Source organism: Sprattus sprattus (genome assembly GCF_963457725.1).
Source record: "Sprattus sprattus genome assembly, chromosome: 2".
NCBI classification, from domain to species: Eukaryota; Metazoa; Chordata; class Actinopteri; order Clupeiformes; family Clupeidae; genus Sprattus; species Sprattus sprattus.
The window spans coordinates 41,071,781-41,086,780 of NC_137921.1; the positions used below are offsets into that span (position 1 = coordinate 41,071,781).

A 15,000-nucleotide genomic window follows, 5' to 3' on the forward strand; every position below is an offset into this window, starting at 1 on the left:
CAGGTGATTGGCTCTTGATAGTAGGATGCGATAGATAGATGCGAAACCTAGAACCTGAGGTACTGAAGTAGCTAACATAACATTGGCCATGGAGATGAATAGAGTATCTTGACCATTGGTGGCTCCTGAAAAAATTCTCAGGGGGGGACAGTTTTTTGATAATGATTAAGGCAACCCATTCAGTAGGTACATTAAGCTGAACAATTGTATCAATTTGTTGTTAGCTGATTAACTCATACAGCAATACCTTTTTGTCCACTAGATGGCAGCACCAAACAGAAATATGTACCCTCTAGCTACATGAGAGTAGCTAGTTACAGGTGGAAAGCTATGGAAAAAAGTTGCATCCAGGAGCTTTCATAAGCAAAAATGATGTGGCTTCACAAAAAAATTATCCCATTTTTTTTAATTATTCACAAATGTATCATGTCTCACATGATATGTCCAGTAACAACATAAGGAAGGGGGCAACATATAAGTCAAAACCAACAATATTTATTGACTGATCTTGAAAGTATCGGCTGACAAAAGCAACATTTTTTCCTGACTGTTGAATGACATTCAGAGGCAGGTGAGACGGTTTAGTGGTAGAATCCGACAGAAGAAAAATATCTTCTTTTCCTGTTGGCAGTGCGTAGATGAATAACATTGGCCATGGAGATGAATAGAGTATCTTGACCCTAACTCTAGATAAATAACATTGGCCATAGAGATGAATAGAGTATCTTGACCCTAACTCTAGAAGAATAACATTGGCCATGGAGATGAATGGAGTATCTTGACCCTAACTCTAGAAGAATAACATTGGCCATGGAGATGAATGGAGTATCTTGACCCTAACTCTAGAAGAATAACATTGGCCATGGAGATGAATGGAGTATCTTGACCCTAACTCTAGATGAATAACATTGGCCATAGAGATGGTTGCCAGGGGTGATCACTCGGTCTAAATAATGTATCCATGATCAAAACTCATCCCAGCAGCAAACTTACCACCATTAACGCATAATACACACACTAACACACATGCACACGCACATTAAACAAACGTTACATACATACACATTATACACACACACACACACACACACACACACACACACACACACACACACACACACACACACAGCCTCACAGCTTTTTCATCATTTGTGTTGATTGTTTGTTTATTGTTTGTTTACTGTTAGGCCATAAGGAGATAAGCTGTGCCTTACTGGTCTCTCTGCACTGACCCCAGCCCTTGTTTATTGTTTGTTTATAGTTTTTTTATTGTTTGTTTACTGTTAGGCCATAGGCAGTTAAGCTGTGCCTTGCTGGTCACTCTGCACTGACCCCAGCCCTTGTTGATTGTTTGTTTATAGTTTTTTTATTGTTTGTTTACTGTTAGGCCATAGGCAGTTAAGCTGTGCCTTGCTGGTCACTCTGCACTGACCCCAGCCCTTGTTGATTGCAGGGGAGAGACGCTAGGGCCCAAGATAAGGCGGTTGCCATGGTGCTGAAGGAGATTCCCACTAAGGCATCCCCCGAAGGAAAACCCCTCCTCACCGCCACAACCAAGGTGGGCAGAACCATCGCCACTCCCCTGGGGCAGAACTCTACTCTGCTCACCACACAGCAGCAGGCCGTGGGCCAGACAAAACCAGGCCAGAACCATACAAACCCTCTAAGCTTCTCGCCCGCTGCCTCCCTTCCACTCGCCCTCTCCCTCCCTGCCTCCCTCCCTCCCTCCCTTCTTTCCCAGTGTGCATCTGTGGTCCTAGTCATAGACATATATAGATCTCATGTATAGATCTCATATATATTTTAATGTCTATGGTCCTAGTCCCTCGCCCTCCCTCCCTTCCCAGTGTGCATCGGATGGTAAACCTCGTCCCTCTCCCTCCCTCCCTTCCAAGTGTGCATCTGTAGTCCTAGTCCCTCTCCCTCCCTTCCTAGTGTGCATCGGTAGTCCTAGTAACTCTCCCTCCCTCCCTTTCAAGTGTGCTTCTGTAGTCCTAGTCCCTCTCTCTCCCTCCCTCCCTCCCTCCCTCCCTTCCCAGTGTGCATATGTGGTTCTAGTCCCTCTTCCTCTCTCCCCCTAGACACTCCCCCCTTCCTCTCTCCCCCTAACACTGTCCCTCCAGGCTGCAGTCCTGGTCTTCAGTAATTGGAGCCTGCCGGCTGCCCTGCCCTGCCCAGTCACTCTGGATGGGAAGTACATAAGTGAGACACACACTTAAATGGTCCTCAGTGGCAGCCCATTAAAAAGCCCAAGCTCTTCATAATCTACTGATTCACACACATCTGAATGCTATTTCCTGGCTCAGCATTGCACACACACACACGCACACGCACACACACACAGACACAGATAGAGACAGATACACACCAACACACACACAGATACACACACACACACACACAGTAGCTTCCACCTGCCCACAACACACGCATTCCTCTCTCTGTTTATATGCTATTTGTTTTTAACTTTGCAGTTCTGAGTGGGACTGGGATCAGTCTAATGTAGATCTTTTTTTAAGGCTCTTGAACTCACCATACATCAGTCTAATGTAGATATTTTTCAGGCTCTTGAACTGACCATACATCAGTCTAATGTAGATCTGTTTGGGCAGAATAAAGGTTTTACCATGGCCATCACAGTCCCCTGGCCTAAACCCCATAGAAAATCTGTGATGAACTGAAGAGGAGTGTCCACAAGTATCAACCTCATTTTTACTAAAGGGTGCCAAAAATTCTAGACACTGTATATAAACATGATCTGGACTCATGTTGTCAATATAAATATGTATACAAATATAGTATATTATCTGGGGTTATATATACTGTATAATATATATATACTGTATATATATACCCCGCAAACAGGGAACGTCCCCAGGACGTTAACAGGACATTCGCAAGGTCCCCAATTGGTCCCCGGCACAACGTTTGCTAAAGGACGTTACCAGAACGTTTTTGACGTTCGTAGCAAGTCTACGTTTGGTCCTTCTGTGACGTTCGCATGAGTCTTAAATCGGACTTTTAGGAAACATTATAATTTGGTCTCTCAGCACACGTCCCCAGGACGTCCTTCAAAAACGTCCCTGTTACCTTATCCTGCAGGTCCTCTGCGTGACGTTCGCATGAGCCTTAAAACTTACTATTAGGGAACGTTTTTATTTGGTCTTTCAGCATACGAGTGGGAGTGGGGTAGGGGTGTTGTTGCCTACGCCACTCGGCCTGTGGCCTCGATGGCTACGGCCGAACACCACCCGTGGGATTATCCCTTCCCTACCCCACTCCCACTCGTGCTATATTGCTTAAATATACACATGATCTGGGTGGGTGTGTATACAGTATATATATATATAAATGATTTGGTGGTGTATTTAAAAATATATATAAATGATGTGGGGGTGTATTCCTTATTCAAAAATCTGATTTATAATTGATGGGCTGAGAAACAAGAGTGTGTTAGGGTGCATAAGGGTGTGTTGGTGTGTGTTGGTGTATGGGCTGAGAAACAATGAGACGATCTTGTATATTTACATACATTCTTTGAGAACCAAGTTATCCAATCAAGATTATCATAGACATTTCACCTTCATTCCATGACACTCACACTGTCCTTTAACACTAACTCTGACATTCACACTGTCCTCTAACACTAACAACTCTTAGTGATCAGACTTTAAAAATGAATCAGACATCACAAACACATTATAGAGAAACTGAAACTGAGAATGAGAGGACTGTATTATAGAGGAGCTCTCCTCCCACACAACACTGCAGTATGGAGTGTGTTTAGGACACTCCTTTAGGCAAAGAAATGTGAGGGACCCCATGCTGTCTGTGCGCTTAGGACACTCCTTTAGGGAAGGAACTCCACAGCACAGAGGCAGATAAACTACTCAGCACAGAGGCTGATAAACTACTCAGCACAGAGGCTGATAAACTACTCAGCACAGAGGCTGATAAACTACTCAGCACAGAGGCTGATGAACAACACAGCACAGAGGGTGATTAACTGTACAGACACAGAGGCAGATAAACTACACAGACACTGTGGCAGGTAAACAACACAGCACAGACGCAGGTTAACAACACAGCACAGCGCACAGAGGCAGATAAACTACACAGACACATAGGCAGTGGACTACACAGACACAGAGGGTGATAAACTACACTGACAGAGAGGCAGATAAACTACACAGCACAGAGCACAGACGCAAATAAACTACACAGAGCACAGAGGCAGATAAACTACACAGCACAGAGGCAAATAAACTACAAAGAGCACAGAGGCAGATAAACTACACAGCACATAGGCAGATAAACTACACAGCACAGAGGCAGGTAAACAACACAGCACAGACGCAGGTTAACAACACAGCACAGCGCACAGAGGCAGATAAACTATACAGCACAGAGGCAGGTAAACAACACAGCACAGACGCAGGTTAACAACACAGCACAGCGCACAGAGGCAGATAAACTATACAGCACAGAGGCAGGTAAACGACACAGCACAGCGCACAGAGGCAGATAAACTACACAGCACAGCGCACAGAGGCAGATAAACTACACAGCACAGAGGCAGATAAACTACACAGCCACTGAGATAAATACACACACATCAGTGAACTCACACACAGCCTGTCAGTCCTCATGTTGTTCGGTGTTTCTTACACTCTGTGTGTGTGTGTGTGTGTATGTGTGTGTTTGTGAATGACACACATACGCACACTCTTTCACAAACACATACACAGACCCTCTCACACACACACAAACTCTCTCACACACACGCCCCATGTCCTGCTGTTACATCACCTCTTAGGCCGCATTCTGAAGTTGCTTTCTCAGATCTTAATCGCTAGGCTTGCTAAGGAAATACTTACCTCAAGAACCCTCAAGAACCCTAACCCTCAAGAAGCCTAACCCTCAGGAACCCTCACCCTCAAGAAGCAGAAACGGGAAGGATAGAGAGATGGAGGGAGAAAGACAGAGTAAGAGAGGGAGAAAGAGAGAGGGTGAGAGAGGGAGAGAGAGACAGATTGAGAGAGGGATGGAGAGACAGAATGAGAGAGGAAGAGAGAGACAGAGGGAGAGGAGGAAGGATGTTATTCGAGAGGATGATTAATGATCCAACCTGCTCTAGCAGAAGTGTCTGTGTGTCTGTTTGTGTGTCTTTGAGTGATCTGTTTTAAGAAAGGTGAGTGTGTCAGTCTTGCCAGCTGCATGCAGGAAGGCTCTGTGTGAGTGTGTGTGTGTCAGAGAAAGAGAGAGAGAGAGACAGAGGGTGTGTGTGAGTGCGTTTGTTTATGTGACCGAAAGAAGGTGTGTGTATGTGTGTGCTGCGTCCTGCACTCTTCATCTTAATTGGGATCTCTGCTCTCTCATTAGAAGCACAACAGTGCAGCCATACGTCACTGCACCTCCTCTCCATAGGTTACATTATATAGACCACCTCCTCTCCATAGGTTACATTATATACACCACTGCATCTCCTCTCCATAGGTTACTGTCACGGCGGCTGTGGCCGAGTAAAATAGGTTTGGAACCAAAAGCAGACAAAGGCAACAAAGTCTCTTCAAAGGAGAAATTGAATAAATCTTTAAGCAATATCCCTGTAAGCAAAATGACGTCCCCTAGACGTCCTGTAATGGTCTCTCTGAACATTCTAAAAACGTAAATGTGTATGGTTCCCGTGACAACTTTAGGACGTTTTGCACGACGTTCCAAGACCGTCCCGAGGACGTTGCGGTGACAACTGGGAAACGTTTTCTATAGGTCCTGGGGACGTTATGCAGGACGTTGCAAGCACCTCCCGAGGGCATTGTGGTTACGTCTGGGGAACGTGTTTCTATAGGTCCTGGGGACGTTCTGCAGGAGGTTGCAAGAACGTCCTGAGGGCATTGTGGTGACATCTGGGAAACGTGTTTTAGACGTCCTGGGTACGTTATTCAAGGATGCAGCACGGACGTATAGCAGGCACGACCGTTTTTGCTGAGCTAAATGAAGAAAATAAAATAATAATAGATCGCGGAGCCGTCATTTTGCTTACAGGGCGCACACACACACAAGTTCAAGTTCATTTATATTACACATTTCATATGATATGCATATATGACACACACACAGACACACACGATTACAAACTTGATTGCGGGCATGGGAATTGAACCGTAAACCTTCCTATTACTAAACCAGATCGCTACCTATTGTACTAACACTGTCTGATTACTATTGTGTCACTTTAGCACGTTTATCACAGTGTGAGACAGCCAACAAACTTAGTCTTTTTTTCCGAGGGTTTGAGGAAAAGCATATTGTAGCGATCTGTCACTACGCATTGAGGGTTTTCCTTAATGATTCCTTTTTTAATTAACATCCATGGCACGTCACAGACGTACGGGCAGGGAGGCAGAATAACTAGCCAAACTAAGAATGATGAAATAAAATAAATATGAATGCTTCTCTACTGATTTGTCCTATAAATGTAATGTCTGCATGATTCCAATACAATGCATACATAAGAAAGGTCTATCAAGTGTCTATAGCTTTAACATTGAGCTTTCCACAGGCCTTCAAAGATGCTGCAACAGAACGTGAGCTCACTGGTCAAATTGTCTGATTGGAATTTCTTTCAAAATCCCGTCTCGCAAACACAATCTGGATTTGACAACAATCCTAATATTTAGGCCTATAAAGCAAACGTGCACTGCCCTTATTATGTTTTAAAGGAACAGGCTAATCTGTCGTTAGAAAGTTATTTAACAACACGCATATGCTGCATTTTAAATAAAGCGCAAACCCTCGGTTTCAAACGAGGAGCGAACTGAGTGAGAAGGATCCAACATGGCCAAGCAGACTAGCCTTAAAAGCTTTTTTTCAGAGGCCACAACTGATGAGGGTAAACCTTCTGACGAGGATGAACCTATAATACCTGCAGTGTTGCGTCTGAACGCGTTTAATTGTATTATACTGTCTATGACTGTGCGTTAGCGCCGAAGTTGCGTATCCGAGAGCGGTATTGCAGACAGAGATTTAGAAAAATTAGGCTATAGCTCGCACTCGCAGCATATTGAAAATTGGAGCTGTGAACTTAGTTGATGAACAATGAACTGAGCTACTTCATGTAGAAAGCGAACTTTCCAAACACTGAATTCCTGAAGCCCTAGATGTTCGAACAGCATCACCAGAGAAAAAGCTGAAATGTTGGGCGTTTATGTCGTTATGGAGTGACAAGTTCTCTTGGCTCAGGTGCGAGGTAATTGATAGTCACAGTAACATTTTCTGTTAGCAATGCGAAAAGGCGACGCAAAAGATTCACAAGAGGGTCGAATAATTTAAGAATCTCTGCTCTCATTAAACAGAGCAATGACCATGTTGCGGCGCTCATTTTAACGCCACAGCAGGTTGCGATTAAAGGCCACTTATTGACGCGCATCAGACATTAATGTTTTTGTTTCCCATTGTAGCCCAAACTTAGGAAAATAGACATGTTGCATTCTAAACTACCTGATTATGTTATTATTTAAGCTATGCAGGCCGTCAGTTTTCTTCAATAGGCTCATTTAGAAGCAGAAATAGATATTTGGCCGGCTTATCATTAAAATATCTCGCAAATGAAAAACATTTTTCTCTAACGGAACCTCTGGTTCAGAGAGGACCATCAGAGGACGTCAAGGGGACGTTTTGGAAGGACCGAATGCGAACGTCCCGCAGAGGACCACAGGTAAAGGTTACGGGGACGTTTTTAAAGGATGTCCTGGGGACGTATGCTGAGAGACCAAATAAGAACGTTCCCTAATAGTCCGTTTTAAGGCTCATGCGAACGTCACGCAGAGGACCTGCAGGATAAGGTAACAGGGACGTTTTTAAAGGATGTCCTGGGGACGTATGCTGATAGACCAAATAAGAACGTTCCCTAATAGTCCGTTTTAAGGCTCGTGCGAACGTCACGCAGAGGACCTGCAGGATAAGGTAACAGGGACGTTTTTGAAGGACGTCCTGGGGACGTATGCTGAGAGACCAAATAAGAACGTTCCCTAATAGTCCGATTTAAGACTCATGCGAACGTCACAGAAGGACCAAACGTAGACTTGCTACGAACGTCAAAAACGTTCTGGTAACGTCCTCTAGCGAACGTTGTGCCGGGGACCAATTGGGGACGATTGGGGACCTTGCGAATGTCCTGTTAACGTCCTGGGGACGTTCCCTGTTTGCGGGGATGAATGTCTTTCAAAAAACAGAGGCAGGGGATCCAACAGAAAAAAACAGCAAAGCTCAGAAGATATAAAACATGGGGATCTCAATGAGGCAAGGCAGGCAGCAAAAGACAGAAACATAAAAACTCACAGGCCAGGGCAAGATGCACAGTCCAAAAAAACCCAGAAAGGGTTAAATCCAAAATCCAAAATCCAAAAGAATCCAAGTAAAACAGACAGGCAGGAGGAATGCAACACGAAGACAGGGCAAGAGAGTACTCCAGGCAGGGTCCAGGAAAGCGAAAAGATAATTTGGCACTGAATGCTGAATGCGCACACGAGGGAGAGGGAGAGAGAGAGCACAATACATGGATCAGATCATGACAGTACCCCCCCCCCTTACGGGCGCCTCTTGGCGCCCTAGTTGGTGCTTCTGGATTTTGACGGCTGAAATCCTCAATCAGACGAGGGTCAAGGATGAAACATGATGGCACCCAACACCTCTCCTCTGGCCCGTAGCCCTTCCAATCCACCAAGTACTGTAGACCCCTGCCACGGCACCGGACCCTCAGTAGCCTCCTGACGGTGTACGTCTCGCCCCCATCAATGACCGTAGGGGGTGGGGGGGCTTTGACAGGGGGAGAGAGAGGGCATGAGATTAGAGGAGGTAATTGAGAAACATGGAAGGAGGGGTGGATGCGACGCATAGACAATGGCAATGACAATTTTACAGTACAGGGGTTGATTATCTTGGAGACTGGGAAAGGGCCCACAAATCTTGGAGCTAATTTCCGAGAGAGGACCTTGAGAGGAAGGTTGGCAGTTGATAGCATTACCCTCTGACCGGGACGGTAGGCAGGAGCAGGGATGCGCCGCCTGTCAGCCATCTTCTTGTACCTCTTGCCAGCTTGCAGCAGATGATGTCTAGTTGGGGCCCATACTCTCCGACAGCGTCTGACAAAAGCCTGTACAGATGGCACGGCTACCTTTTCCTCCCGGGTTGGAAAAAGGGGTGGCTGATAGCCTAGACAACATTGAAAAGGAGACATTCCTGTGGATGAAGAGGGGAGACTGTTATGTGCATATTCAACCCAAGGCAACCATTGGCTCCAAGAGGAAGCATTCTCAGAGACCATGCAGCGTAGTGCCACCTCCATCTTTTGGTTGGTGCGCTCTGTTTGGCCATTAGTCTGAGGATGAAACCCTGAAGACAAACCTCGAAGCGCCGATACGCCGGCAACAATCTTTCTAAAACAGGGCGGTGAACTGTGGCCCCCTGTCAGACACAATGTCCATGGGTAATCCGTGCAGCCTAAAAACATGATGGACCATCAGTTCAGCAGTTCCCTTGGCAGAGGGGAGTTTAGGGAGGGGTACAAAGTGTGCGGCTTTCGAAAAACGATCAACAATTGTCATGACACATGTGTTGCCACAGGACGGAGGCAGACCGGTAACAAAATCCACAGCAATGTGCGACCAAGGCCTGTGAGGAATAGGGAGAGGTCTGAGAAGGCCTGCAGCAGGCTGGTTACCGGTCTTACTCCTGGCACAGGTATCCCACGCAGCCACAAAGCCCTTAACATCACTGCTCATGGTTGGCCACCAAAACTGCTGCTTCAGGTTGGAGAGGGTCCAAGCGATCCCAGGGTGGCAGGCCAGAAGTGAACTGTGGCCCCACTGAAGAACCTGAGTATGGACACAGAGAGGCACAAAAAGTTTACCAGGAGGACTGTTCCCTGAACCAGGGTCTTGTGCCAGGGCCTGTTGGACCAGGGTCTCCACATGCAGTTGTGCGGTAGCCACAAGGCAGTGGGGGGGAGGATAGTCTCGGGACCCTCCTGAGAGACTGGGGCATACAGTCTGGAGAGAGCATCTGGCTTCAAGTTCTTGGAGGCTGGTCTGTAAGAGAGCACAAAATTAAATTGAGAAAAAAAAAGTGTCCACCTAGCCTGGCGTGAGTTTAGACGCTTGGCTGTCTTCAAATATTCTAGGTTCCTGTGATCAGTCCAGATGAGAAAAGGAGTCTCAGGCTGTCCTCCAGCCAGTGCCGCCATTCCTTTAATGCCAATCTTATGGCAAGCAATTCCCGATCTCCAATGCCGTAGTTCTGTTCAGACGGTGATAGCCTATGTGAAAAGTAAGCACAGGGATGCACTCTATTGTCTCTGGCTAACCTCTGAGAGAGGACTGCTCCCACCCCTGTGCCTGATGCGTCAACCTCAACAATGAACTGTGATGAGGGATTAGGCATAGCCAACACTGGAGCTGTGGTGAACATGGTTTTTAGGGTTGAGAAGGCACTCAGCATCCTTGTTCCATAGAAACCGGACCTTGGTGGATGTGAGAGCAGTAAGCGGGGCTGCAATGGAACTGTAATTACGAATGAACTTGCGATAAAAGTTTGCAAACCCCAAGAAGCGCTGGAGCTCTAGTCTGGAGGAAGGAACAGCCCACCCAGTTACTGCCTCTACTTTGCCTGGATCCATCTGGACGACACCAGGGCAAATCCCAAGAAAGCCACAGACTTCTGGTGAAAATCACATTTCTCAGCCTTTATGAAAAGTTGATTCTCCAGCAGACGTTGTAGAACTTGCCTCACATGAGAACAATGGGCGTCTAAGGTGGGAGAAAACATTTAAATGTCATCCAAATAAACAAATGCAAAATTATCAATAAAATCTCTCAAAACATCATTCACAAGAGCCTGAAATACAAAAGGCGCATTAGACAAACCAAAAGGAAGCACCAAATATTCATAGTGACCGGTTGGAGTATTGAACGCGGTCTTCCATTCATCCCCTTCTTTGATGCGGACTAAGTGGTATGCATTACAGAGGTCTAGCTTGGTGAAGAACTGAGCACCCTGCAGCAGCTCAAAAGCTGTGGACATCAGTGGTAAGGGATACCTGTTCTTCACAGTGATCTCATTTAGACCACGATAGTCAATGCACGGTCTTAGGGACTTATCCTTCTTTGCAACAAAAAAAAAGAATCCAGCCCCGGCCGGCGAGCAGCAAGAGATTCAGAAATGTACTTGTCCATAGCCTCCCTCTCTGGAGGAGCAAGAGAGTAGATGCGTCCCTTGGGAGGAGACGAGCCAGGGAGAAGATTAATGGAACAGTCATATGGGCGATGAGGGGGAAGAGAGGTAGCTATAGATTTGCTGAAAACACACCGTAGATCCAGGTATTCAGGGGGAAAATTGGAAACATCAATATCTTTATCAGGGTCAGAGATCTTTGCACATACTGGAAGATGGGCAGAGGATAAACAGGTAGCCATGCAATGAGAGGATCGAGCCATCTTGCCAATTAATGTGTGGGTTATGGAGCTGTAGCCAAGGGAGTCCAAGAACAAGTGATACATGAGAATTATCCATGGCAAAAAATTAAATTGACTCCACATGATTTCCAGAAAACTTCAAAAGGTAAGGGGTAAGATAAGGGGTAAGGGGAAGTATTGAGATTGGGCCTTAAACTTAGTTCCATTTAGAGCACTGGTCAGCAGCGGGGGCTCGAGTACACGAAGACTGACTCCAAGCTTCCTCGCCAAGGCAGTCTGGATGAAGTTCTGATCAGCACCTGAATCAACAAGGGCCTTGACAGAATCAAGTTGGTTATTGATCAACAGATTAAGAGAAAACACAGACCTCTCAACAGGGGGAAACCTCTCCACCACACCCACCCGTACCCCTGCAACTACGGGCGGGCGGAGCCTTTTAAAGGGCATTGTGAGGAAAAATGACTTGGCTTGCCACAGTAGAAGCACGAGTTTGTCTCTCTCCGACGTCTCCGCTCATCATCAGTGATGCGAGTTTGCCCAATTTGCATTGGTTCTGGGTCAGTGAGAGGGGCAATGACCTACACAGGCAAAGTCGTTCTGGCAAAAGGTCTTCTGGCTCTACACTGGATGCGGTCTCGCAGACGGGTATCCACTCTGCCGGCCAGATCGATGAGGCCTTCCAGGTTACTAGGCAACTCGTGGGGGACAATCTCATCCAATATGTTGCTATTGAGACCATGAAAAAAAGCATCAAACAAAGCACTAGAATTTCAGTCTGTACAGGCTGCCAGTGTACGGAACTCTATAGCAAAATCATAAACAGAACGATTGCCCTGTGTTAGACCCATTAGTGCCCTCGCCGCGTCTCATCCCCTTGGGGATCGATCAAAAACCTTGAGCATCTCATCTGTGAAATTCTTAATGCTAGAACAGTAGGATGCATTAGAATCCCAGACCGCTGTGGCCCATTCCCATGCTCTGCCAGTGAGGAGGGTGATAACATAGGCGATCCTGGAGCGCTGCGTGGGGAACGACATAGCCTGTAGCTCCATAGAGAGGGAGCACTGTGACAGGAAGGAGCGGCAGGAACCAGGCTCACCTGCATACGGCTGTGGAGGTGGCAGGCCTGGTTCCCTGAAGGGAGATGGCGCTGGAGGGACTGGGACTGGAGGATTTAACTGCAGCCGTTGAAGTTGGGCGGTGAGGTCCTGCAGCGTGCTTCCCAGGGTAGAGAGGTTATGGTGAACCTGGGCGAGCTCCTGCTGGTGATGCCCTAGAAGAGCGCCCTGTGCCTCAACGGCTGCCCTAACAGAATCACTGTTTGCTGGCTCCATTTTGCTGGCCGAATTATTCTGTCATGGCGGCTGCGGCCGAGTAAAATCGTTTGGAACCAAAAGCAGACAAAGGCAACAAAGTCTCTTCAAAGGAGAAATTTAAAAAATCTTTTAGCAATATGAATGTCTTTCAAAAATCAGAGGCAGTGGATCCAACAGAAAAAACAGCAAAGCTCAGAAGATATGAAACATGGGGATCTCAATGAGGCAAGGCAGGCAGCAAAAGACAGAAACATAAAAACTCACAGGCCAGGCCAGGGCAAGATGCACTGTCCAAAAAAACACCACAAAGGGTTAAATCCAAAATCCAAAAGAATCTAAGTAAAACAGACAGGCAGGAGGAATGCAACACGAAGACAGGGCAAGAGAGTACTCCAGGCAGGGTCCAGGAAAGCGAAAAGATAATTCGGCACTGAATGCTCTTCAGAGCACGGTTGACGCCTCGCTCACATTGTTGCGTTGGAATGCGTTGATCCAACGGATGATGGAGGAGGAGTCTGGCGTGTGGGGTTCTGTTGCTACCGGAGACGTTATAGTGAGATTGACAGGTCAACAAACCAATCACGTCACTAGTAAGCTTTTACCTTGTGAGTAGTAGCATGCTATCATTAGAGAGGGTGCTCAGACACCTCGCAAATCCTATGAGAGGTATTTTTCAGTTACAATAAACGGGTTTTTACATTGTACAGTGTCTATTTCTCGCTAACTTTTAAAAAATCCAACCAAAAAAAAGTCAAACAACCAACTTGTAGGTACAAATACGACCATCTACGGAGTTCGGTCAGCCATCTTTTTTTTTTGAGCGTGCCGCTCTGTAGACGTGAGCATATACAGGAGATGATTGGCTAGCCCCTGTGCTGTCAGTTATGCATGATAGGCAATTTGATTGGCTGACGCATGCATTGCCTCCCGAAAAGTTGAACATTCTTCAACGCTTGCCGCAAGCAAAGCATGAAATGCAACGCACGCGAACCAAACGGAGCCACAATTCAGTTCGGCAAAGGATGACGTCACCCCATGCAAAGTGAATGAGGATGCGTTAACCCTGACGCATCAACGCATTCCAACGCAACAATGTGAGTCTGGCGTTATCTCAGGCATATATACACCACTGCACCTCCTCTCCATAGGTTACATCAGTGGTGGTCCGTCAGGGCCTTCAAGGCCTTCTCTGCTGGCCTAAACATCATCAGAAAATAAATGTAATAAAATACATTTAATTTTAATATTTTCTTTTCATAAATATGTATTCAATGTCCATTATCTTCATTTCATAACTTCCAGCGTTGTTAATTTATGTTACAGCTTTCATCCAATCATATTTCAGCTATCATGTGTTGCCACGCTCCGCGAAATCTTCCCCGAGAACAGAAGTCTTCCCTGAGGCCTTCAGAATTCACGTTGAAGGCCCGTGTACATCTGATTGGTTATCACAACTGGCTGTTTCAGTTCATTTAAGTTGGATGAACTGAAACAGACAGTTGTGACAACCAATCAGATTTCGAGTTGGCGACACTGGGCCTTCTAGAAGGCCCGGAAGATTTCTTTCCTCGCGTTGAACGTGACACGTAAACGTCCTTTGATTGGATACTGAGGCAGACCGGTGCAGTGCTTCAGTGCTCAGTTTAGCTGGCTAATGCGAAAACGACGTACATCGTTATATGCTAGTTGTTTCAATTGGTAAGACTAAATATAATTACATTAACAACTCAAATAAACTAGTTTACACCAACTTGATAATTCCAGTTTTTGATACAATTACAACGCCATTTTCAAGACGGAACTTTCAAGAAAAACTGGATATCGTGAGGATGGGAAGTTTAATGAAACTGCTTTGCAGGTGGGACAATGCGATGTTTAGTGGACAAACTTGTTAAAGCTTTCGGTGGACTTAATAAAACTTTGTAGACTAATCCCTGAAAATCGCCTTTTATTTTTAAGTTGTGACAGTAATATCCAAGCGATCATATAACTGAGAGTGTACTACTCTTAATGTATTGTTAATACGGGTGTATTGATTTTAAATGCTCCGGAAATATTAATAAAGTCTGTTGTACTCGACTATGTTAAGGTGATGCAATGCTCACTTATACTGCCTTTCTGTATAAATATAATGGTTCGAGAGCCATGGCGTCATAATGATGGTATTAGGAGGTGGATTCACTCAGTTTAACATCGTGTAGGACATCGCTGAA

At 45.9% G+C, this 15,000-nt stretch overlaps 1 protein-coding gene across 1 annotated transcript in view; it reads left to right on the forward strand.

Moving 5' to 3' along the window:
* Window positions 1–15,000, forward strand: part of pex5la (peroxisomal biogenesis factor 5-like a) — a gene marked incomplete at both ends in the record, with an annotated part of 126,378 nt that overhangs the window by 45,237 nt on the left and 66,141 nt on the right. The window contains one exon of the mRNA XM_080832957.1: window positions 1,454–1,558. Coding sequence (XP_080689083.1) covers window positions 1,454–1,558 — 105 coding nt within the window. The remainder of the gene's footprint in view (window positions 1–1,453; window positions 1,559–15,000) is intronic.